We start from the raw sequence: 9,540 nt of genomic DNA, 5'->3' as shown, positions 1-9,540 counted from the left end.
GGCAGTCACTTATCTTGCTGGTGAGGGCCTCGGTTCCCTCATCTGTAGAATGGGGTTGGAAACGCCTGCCTTGCATGATTGGAGGGGTTAAGCAAGATCAAGGGCAGCACTTTGTAAACCCTCCAGGTTCATGCAGAAGAGCAGGTATTAATGGTGCAGCATCACTAATTGTCGTTGCCTGGCGTGTACTCGTAACCGCTTCCATGATTCCAAGAGAGAAACAAAGCGCCACACTCTAGTTCACAAAGCGCCTCCCGTCCATCTTCTCCTGCGAGCCCCACGGCTTCCACCAGGGGGCGCATCAGGATTATCGTTGCCCCTTCACACACCCCCGAATGGGCCAGGGCTGCCCAAGGTCATGTGCCTGGGCCCAAACCCACATGTCCTGTCTGGAACCCCATGTCTTTTCTTACTGTCCAGAGGTCAGGGCTTTGGTCCCTCTCCACTCCCCCATGCTGTACTGAGGTCTCCAGCAGGGGGATGGGGGGAGCAGGGGGCAGAGCTGAGGGGCAGCTGAGCTGGGCATGGCACAGACCAGGAACTCTCTCCACCCGACCCTGGGGCTCAGGTGTCTCTCCACACACACACACACACACACACACACACACACACACACACGGCCCGCCCCTTCCTTCGTACGCTGGGGAGCTGCCGATTCCCAGGGCAACAGTCAACACAGGCAGAAGCTCAAACACAGCAGGGCTCGAATGCTCTCTCCAGCCTGGAGGGTCTGGTCCCATCAGCCACGCTGAGCTCGGGTCCGGGGGGCGGTGAGGAGGGCTCCTGCACAGGCTGTCCTGGGGTTAGGAGGGAGGGGAGGCGTGGGAGAGGTCACACGCGCACACGCATACACACACACACACACCCCTGCACCCATGGGAAGCCACCCCCGCCCCGAGCTCCAGAGAACCACATCAGCTGGGTACCGACAGCCTTCAACCAGGCCGCCAGCCTTTGTCTCCTCTGCTGCCCGGGGTGGCCCTGCTGTGGGCAGGAGCCCTGCTGGCGCCCCCCAGGCCCCGACGGCCGAGCGAGTGCCCCGGGAGCTGACGGTGTGCAGCGGGACCAGCTGTGGAGGGGCGTCTAGAGGCCGAGACGAGGAGCCAGCAGCGCTGGTGAGTGCCCTGCCCCCCCTAGAGGCACCCCGCACCTAACTCAGGGTCTAGGAAGCTTCTGGAGAAAGAGAGACGAGAGACAGGGGTGAGAGGGAGTAAGCCAGGCAAAGGGCGGCGGTGGAAAAGCGTGTAGGCTGAGGGGGGAGAACCTGAGCTGGGGGAGGTGAGGGAGCCCAGCCTTGGCCAGACTCAACAGAGTGAAGAGCAGGGCCCGGCAAGGGGGGCGGTGCATCCCGGGAGCCCATCAGCCCTCTGCAGTCCCTTTGCAGTAAGCCCCCCAGCTGGAGCTCAAGGGATAAAGTGCGCCTGTGGGTAGGGGGCAGCCGTGAAGCCGGGGCTGCAGCCTGGGGAGGAATGCTGGCCCTCCGACCCAGCAAAGGACGCGCCTTCAAGCATCGCTCAGCCCGGAAGTTCCTAGGAGAGCCGCCCTGCCAGGCTGCCGTGGGGGGCAAGACGGGCCCGGTCCTGGCTGCACGGAGCCCTCACGCTCAGGACTGGCAGCCAAAAAGCAACGGAGGCACAAGCAGGAGCCAAGTGTGGCTGGTGTCGGGAGGAAACGGGCTGGGCAGAGCGCACGCCTTGCTTTCCCAGGAGCTCACGGAGGCCCCTCCGAGCAGGCGACATCCAGGCTGAGACCTGGAGCATGAGAAGGGGCCGCGGAGGAGTCTGGTGTATTTAAAAAGAAAAAAACACCACCACATAAAGAACGTGCATGTGGCCAAGGCGGTGATGAGGGGACAGGAGCCTGGGGATGAGGAGAAGGAAACGCCCACACACTTATTAAAGTCCAGGTACTTTTCTTCAAATGTCATGAGACGCCCTGGAGGGTCTTAAGCAAGAGCCTGATGTGACCGATTTACAGTTTAAATGACCAGTCTGGCCGCCATGCTTAGAAGGAATTGAAATGGTGGGCAGGGGTGAGGAGCAGAGTGCCGGTTAAGGAACTGGGGACAGCAGGGCGAGTCCGTGGCGGCCTGAGCGCGGGCGAAGTGTAGCTGGAGGTCCGTGGAAGAATGCAAGGAATGTTTTGGTGGTAGAATCGCGAGCATTGCTGATGGATTGGAGAGAGAGAGTGTGTGCGCGTGTGTGTGTGTGTGTGTGCATGTGTGTTGGGGTATAGGGGACGTTTACAAAGACAGGACCGTTTAGTGCCATTTAATTTTTCCAGCTAATAACAGAATAAAGGAAGTTTTCTTTTTGAAAAAAGGAGAAAGAAAAATAAATTACTCAGAAGAACAGTACAGTGGAAACCATGAAAGAAGAGCTAAAATCTAGAGAACAGGGCAAGAAGGTCCAACATACCTTCAAACTGAGCTCCCCAAGGAGAGAATGGGGGACATGAACTACTTGAAGAGAAAATGAGAATTTTCCAGAACCACAGAAATACATGAATGCACAGATACTGGAGGATGTGCTTCACAACCACAGGAGGGAAAACAAGCAAGGAAGGCACAGGGTCCACAATGAGGGGAGTCCCAGCATGGTGGTCCTGGAGAGCAGCCAGCCCCAGGGAGGGGGAGGACCCAGGGTCCCAGGGCTCGGGCTCTGGAGAAAACTTTTTTTTTTTTTGGCCACGCTGCGTGGCCTAGTTCCCAGACCAGGGATCGAAACCAGGGTCCTGGCAGTGAGAGTGCCAAGTTCCAACCACAGGACTGCCAGGGAATTCCCTGGAGAAAACATTTAAAAGAAATTGTTCATGACCTGATGCATTTGATTGTGTGGAAAATAATATTGAGAGGGAGCCTTACAATTTATTTGGAGAGTTTGGAATCAATGATCAGTACATAGAAACCTAAGATAATCAGGGAAAATATCATTATTAACGCTAGAAAAAATTCTAAGCTGTACAAAGAAAGGAACTGGGGTCATATTATGCAGTAAGTAGTATAATTAGTTCATCAATGAACAGTATTTATATAACTAGAAGGATATAAACAATACATATCAAGTGAACCAAAATCTATAATGCAGTGATTTTGGAAGAAATGGGGAAGAAGAAAGGGTCAAGAATGCTAATTCATAATCTCCCATAGTAGAAAGCCAATAGATAAGCTTACATTTTTAGGACCTCAAGAAATGGCAGTGCAGGTTTATTCTTTCAGAATATGGACGTGAAAGGCTTGAAGAGACAGCTAAGAAACTGACTCTAGGTTGTGGATCTCGCGGGCTCTGAGGATTGGGGCAGAGAAACCTGCTTTTCTTCCAAGTCTTAGAGAATTGTTTGACTTTCAAAAAATAGATTAAAAATTAAACTACCAGCACAGCTGACGCCATTTTTCTCATTGTCACTTTCCCTCCCCCGCCCTACCTTCCTCTGCCACACACACTGGAAGGTTACCAGGCTTTGGGGAAGTGAAAACTGGTTTTTCTTCACAAAATACTGGCAGATACCCCAGCAGACCCCGGCACAGGGCGAGACGGCATCCGGGTTCCTGACGCACCTGCTACACCCTCTGGCATCAGAGTTTCCGCTCCATTGAAATGTGTGTTCATTTTACAGGCTCCACCATAAACACTTGTTGATCCTTGGCATCTGTTCCACTTACTGATTTTAGTTCCTCCATGATGTAATCCATGCATCCGTGGCAGCAACTGATTCCTGTGACCCGGGGACAATCATGGTCAAAATGTCACAGGGAAGGCTCACACTGCCACCGTGTTTTCTTTCCAGGGCTCAGAATTGGAGTTTCCTGAAAGGCTATGACCCCATGGTAAGACAAACCACATTCCTGTCCGACATACTTGCACTTAGAATGTTTATTTATTCATCTAATGTTTATTGAGGACCTACTGTGTGCTTGATGCTGAAATGTACAGAGACCAATAAAACACAACCTTGTGTCAAGAAACTCGGGGTCTGGTGGGAAAGAAAAGACTTACGTAGAGTATTTAGAAATTACTTTTCCCCAGTGTTTCTTGATTTTAGTTAAGACGAACCCATTGGAAACGACAGGCATCAGCTGCTGAAATGTTTTCCTCTGCCTGAGGACGTCAGCATTGTAGAGTGAGTGGGGTTGGCGCCACAAGGAGAATGAGTTTGGGTGAACACACTTTGTAAACTAATTCCCTGTGTCTAATATGACCACCGACAGTCCATCCTCCACCAGAGTGATTTTCCTAAACTGCAGAACTGACTATATCTCTCCCTGGCTTAAAATCCTTCAGTAAATCTGCATTTTTCAGGATGGTTTACACTTCCCATGATCCAAACTTGCCTCCCTCCCCATCCTCCTTGCTCACCCCACGGTGACCCACAGGCTCTCTTTTATCCATGCCTCTGTGCATGCTGTTCCCCTGCCTGAAATTCCCTTCCCACTTTGTCAGCCTGATGGCCTCCTATTCATCCTTCAAGACCCCGCCCAAGTGGCTCCTTCTGAGAAATCTCCCCTTCCTGAGCAAGCATGACCGGACCACTGTGGTCTTCTCTCACTGGCACATCTAACCCGTTCCTTGGGAACATCGTGTAATTGTGCAACGAGCAATCTCACCTGGCCGTGGGCTCCCTTGGTGAAAGAATAAAGATGGCTTCATTACTGCACAAACACCCCCAGCACCCAGTAACTATTTAGCACTCAGTTCATGTTGGAGGAATGAACAAATGGGAGAAGGAATCTGGCTGTATAAAGTATGGTTAGAGAACCAAATTGGAAGCCAAGCAGTGTAACAAGCCAACCAAGGTGGTGGCCACACTGGCATGGCCCTTGTGGGGTTTAGGGAAGGTTTGACATCTGTATGGCTGGCCTTGAGGGGTTGCTGTCTGCCCTGCGATCGAAGATTTAGTTCATGGGGCCTGAGTTCCTACCCTGAGCCCCTGGCCCAGGCTCACAGGCTACAGAGCCTCTCCCTGCCCCGGGCTGTGTATGAGCAACCTGACCCCTGAAACCCTCAGCCCGCCCAGACGATGGGGCCACCTCGGCATGGACTTTGCCAGCTGAGAGCCCGGATCCTATTTCTTAAGACTGGTCCTGTCTCTTCTGTTTGACACGGAGCAGCACAAAGTTAACTATAAACAAGGGCAGGGAAGGCTTCTCAGATTAGTCATAACTCAGACATTTACTCACTCCTCCATCCATCAGTGTCAGAAGTCACCAGAAAGCATGTCCAGGGCAGCACCGCTCCTAAGGCCCCAAAACTGGAAACAAACCCAAGTGTCCCCGTGGCAGAACAGATAAGTAACTTGCGGAGTATTCGCCCAAATCACACGGCGGAACACCGTTCAGCACTGAGGGCCAAGCAGCTGCCATCACACACGGGAACACAGGGGAACCTCAGGAACACGTTCTTGAGAGAAAGGAGCCAGAGGGAAGAGACCGGGACCTGTCAGGTAAAGTTCAACGCCAGGCAAAAGAAGTCAAGACCAGGTCGCCTTGGAGGTCGGGGCAGTGACGGAGGGGTTAAAGGCGGCATCTGAGGTGGGTCGCGTTCTAGTTCCTGGTCCAGGCAGGGCTGCATGGCACTCACCGCGTGGGCGCTGGCTGAGCTGTACAGTTGTGACTGGTGTACTTTTCTGTGTGTGTGTTAGATTTCAAGTAAAACTCAACCAAAAACCAAAACCACCCCGTGGCGTCCCCACCACGTGTGAGGCAGCGTCTTAGGCCTGGGGGGTGGGGTGGAGGAGGGGTTAGGACGTGGTCCCTCCCTCGGCTGCTCAAGCATCCCGGTGAGGGGGTCCTGGAAGCACCTGTGTAAGGAGCCCTGGGTGCGAGGAGGAGGAAGCGAGCCTCTCTCGGCTGGAGAGTTGAGTCGCGGGTCCAGAGCGGAATCTGGGATCGCATCACCCAGGGGATGCTTCCCGCAGAGGCCATCGTCCCCCGGCTCCCTTCTCTTCCCCGCTCAGGCCCCTCCTGTTTTCCCGCAGCCGGTGACCCTAACTGTCCCCTCTCCTCAGGGCAACAAGAAGGGGCCCGTGAAGCTGCTGGGGTACGTGCCTCTCTTCTCTGACACAGTCCCCAGTTCCACGAGCCAGGCTGTGGGCAGCAGGGTGGACACGCCCCGGGAGAAAGCCCTCATCAGCCTGGACTTCTTCTTTGCGGAAGGATTCCGGAAGAAGGAGCTGGGAGACGAGCTGCAGCCCATCCGGGAGGAGGGCCGGGCGGGCCTGCCCCCGGTGGGTGCGGGGCGGCGGGGGCACCGCTGTGGGCCCGGCACCTGTGCCCCGGACAGCGCCCTGCGTACAGCCGGGGGTCGTTACCCGAGTCCCACGCGAGCCTTAAGAGGGCTCCTGGCTCATCTCCGCGCCTGGCATGGAGAGGACTCAAGGACCTGCCCGAGGCCATATAACCGGCAACAGGGGGGCTTCCCGAAGGGTCAGGGCCCCATGAGAGGGGGCCCTGCGTGTGGCCAGGAGCACCGTCCCCTGGCTTCGGGTCCTGCTCCTGACTCTGAGCAGCTGCAGCCTTGGGCACGTTGCTGGAGCCTCTGCGCCACCGTTTCCCCACCTGTAGCATGGTGTGTTCGTTTCCCGTCGCTGCTGTAACCGGTGACCACAAACTGAGAGGCTCAAAACAACACACACATGTTATCTTGCAGTCCTGGAGGTCAGAAATCCAAAGTGGGTCTCACTGGACTGAACTCAAGGCGTTGGCAGGGCTGCATTCCTTTCTGGAGGCTGGAGGAGTCTGATTCCTCACCTTTTCCAACTTCTGGAAGCTGCTGACATTCCTTGGCCCGTGGCTCCTTCATCCTCAAGGGCAGCAGCGTGGTAGCTTCAACTCTCTCTCTTCCTCTCTCCCTCCCCCATCTTTTAAGGACCCTGTGATTACACTGACTCGCCCTGATCATCCAAGACGATCTCTCCAGCTCATGGTTCTTAATTTAATCACATCTGCAAAACCCCTTTTGTGTGCAAGGTGACATATGCGTGGTCCCATGGACATCTTGGAGGAGCCACTTTTCTGCCTACCACGTATAGGGATAAAATGGTAGATTTTGTAAGGTTGCTGTGAGGATTGAACGAGTTACCCTGTGTAATTCTTTAGAGCAGTGCCTGCAACACGGTACGAGGATGTGTTTGCGGAGGACGGCCCTCTCTCGGGGGGAAGAGCACCATCCTGGTGTGGTCACCCGGGGAGGATGCGGGTCCTCAGACAGGGGCTGCTGAGAGGGTCGGCTCTCCGGTCAGGGTCTCCATCTCCTTTGTTACCCGTGTAAGGGTCAGGGGGGTCAGAGCGAAGCTAGAGCCAAGAGGGGGGAGCCTGCCTACAGGGGACCTGAGTCGAGGTGGTGCTGGCCGCTGTCACAGGTTCCCTGGATCCATCCCACATCCTCGGTGCTGTGGGGCAGACAGAGAGGCACCTGGACCTGGGCTCGGGCCAGAAAGGGAAGCAGGGAGCCTGGGGTCCAGGTGACGCTCACGTGAGCAGTGCTGGCCCAGGGCCTGGAAGGAAGGGGACACTTGCTAAGTGCTGGTCTCCTTCCCTCCCAAGGGTCGTGTTAGCAGCCCGAGTAAACTTTACGAAGGAACTGTTTTCCAATCTGCAGAGTCCTTGATCACCACCAAGAATAGGTCCTCAATGTTATCAGGAGTTACTCAGGACGCACTATTTACACACAACATAAAGCCCACCCCACTTCACTGCCAACCCTTGACTCCTGCAAAGTGTAATGGAACAAACCAGGCCTGATTCTGACCCAGCTGGGAAGAGACAAGGTCACCCACAACAGGACACAGCCCTTTGCACTTGGACCTGGAGGCTGCAGCCTTCTTTTTCAGAGTCTGAGACGGAAGCTGGGTTCCCTGTCCAATCTGATATCACATGCCTGGGCAAAAGTCAGTGGTCAGTACAGTCAGGGTCAAGGTCACATCGTGGCAGCATCACAGGACGAACAAGTGTCCCCCCTTGGACTGGGCTGGTCAAAGACAGCTGCTGGTGGCTCCTTAAAGACTCTATCTGCATTTTTGCCATAAGGATGCTCCATTTTATGTTTATGCCCAGAAAATAAAAACAACACAATAAAGTTATTTCCATTAGAGACAGAGGGTCAAAGCAAGAGGTGTTCTGGGAACTCCCAGGAAGTGAGAGAAAGCGAGGTTAAATATGGATGCAGATGCCTGCTCCAGGAGGGAAGGCAGGAGGCCGGCTGGCTCACACTTCCTGGAGCACGGCCACCCGGAGACGGTGCGGTGTATTGCGCGCAGACGCTGTGCCTGGCGCATCACCGAAATCGCCTCCTTTCTAAGTATTATTGTCACCATCTGAGAGATTTGGAAACTAAACCAAAGACTTCATTCAAGCTGGTCCGGGTCCCACAGCTAGCAAAGAGTTGGGATCCCATCTCACGCCATCTCCTCTCCAGGCCTCAGTCTCTACGTCGATGCGGGAGGGGAGACAGATTCCTAGGACATCCCCAGCTAATGGCTCCGTGCTCTGAGCATTCGGTGAGCCCTGAATCACAGAGCTTTGGGGGCTCTTTTAGAGAGTTGGTACAGTCATGCAGCGGGACACACCAGCCCATTTCTTGCTCACAGGTCCACATGGAGCTGGGGCTCAGCTGGACTTGGCTCCAAGCTTCGGACGGGGTTCACGTCTGTGCACGTGTCTCTCGTGCTCTCGGACCAGCAGCTTCCTGGGAGTGCTCTTCTCATGGCACGTCACTAGAGCCCAAGAGCCAGACCAGGCAAGGCTTCCGTACACCCCATCCGATAACCTTTATTGGCCAAAGAAGTCACGTGGCCAGCCCCAGCCTCACTAGGGCAAGAAAGCATACTTCACCCCCAGCAGGAGGGTCAGAGGGCAAATACCTGACCGATTCCACAAGCTTTGGACAAGAGTTTTCTGTAAGACACTTAAAACAACATCTGAAATAGAGCCCTGGGTCTCCGGCTGCGTGCAAAGTCCTTGGACTGAAAGGATCCCAGACCTGGTCTGTCCAGACTTGGACGAGCCCTTCTAGAGCCAAGCACCTGCTCCTGTTCCTGCTCCAGCTTATGCCTGACCCCACCCTGGGGCTGCGGACCCTGGCCCTCTCAACCTGTGGGAGCTTAGACACTAGGTGCACACTGATGTCTGTCTGTGGCCCCGACGCCAGCCTCGTGCCTTGTTTGGGCCAGAGCAAAGGAGGCTGGATGCACCAAGCCTGCAGGGTCAGCACCAGCCAAGGCAAGAAGGGGCATTATCAACAGGTAAATGGGGGCATCTCAGAACCCAGGGGCTAGGAAGCAGCAGGTTCTGGGAAGGACTGGAATCGGGGCTGATGAGCCAGAGTGAAGCCTGAAGGCTTCTTTCATCAACTTTTATCACTGCTTCTCTGAGCACGCCGGCCTCACTCTCCTCTCCATGGCCAAACCAGCATCCCTGCTTCCATGTGATTAAAAAATGACCACTGCCCAGGGAACACCAGCCCAGGGCGCCTTCCTATGCCAGAAAGTAAGGAAGTGTTCAAAACAGGAGGGAGAAATGTCAAAGGGACATAAGTGCCCACCTGA

The 9,540-nt window shown here is 54.7% G+C and overlaps 1 protein-coding gene across 1 annotated transcript; it reads left to right on the top strand.

Annotated features, from left to right (window-relative positions):
• The first annotated feature begins 462 nt into the window (after positions 1-462).
• On the top strand, positions 463-8,911 carry CIMIP5 (ciliary microtubule inner protein 5). Its single transcript, XM_082425865.1, is given in 5 exon segments — positions 463-1,032; positions 1,035-1,076; positions 1,079-1,115; positions 3,787-3,826; positions 6,004-8,911. Coding segments are annotated over 5 exon segments (864 nt in total). The 5' UTR covers positions 463-875; the 3' UTR covers positions 6,592-8,911.
• Positions 8,912-9,540: the final 629 nt, after the last annotated feature.

The sequence above is a fragment of the Balaenoptera physalus genome (genome assembly GCF_965194825.1).
Source record: "Balaenoptera physalus genome assembly, chromosome: 15".
Classification (NCBI taxonomy): Eukaryota; Metazoa; Chordata; class Mammalia; order Artiodactyla; family Balaenopteridae; genus Balaenoptera; species Balaenoptera physalus.
The sequence above is the reverse complement of the archived record's forward strand: the minus strand, read 5'-3'. Positions and strand labels throughout refer to the sequence as shown.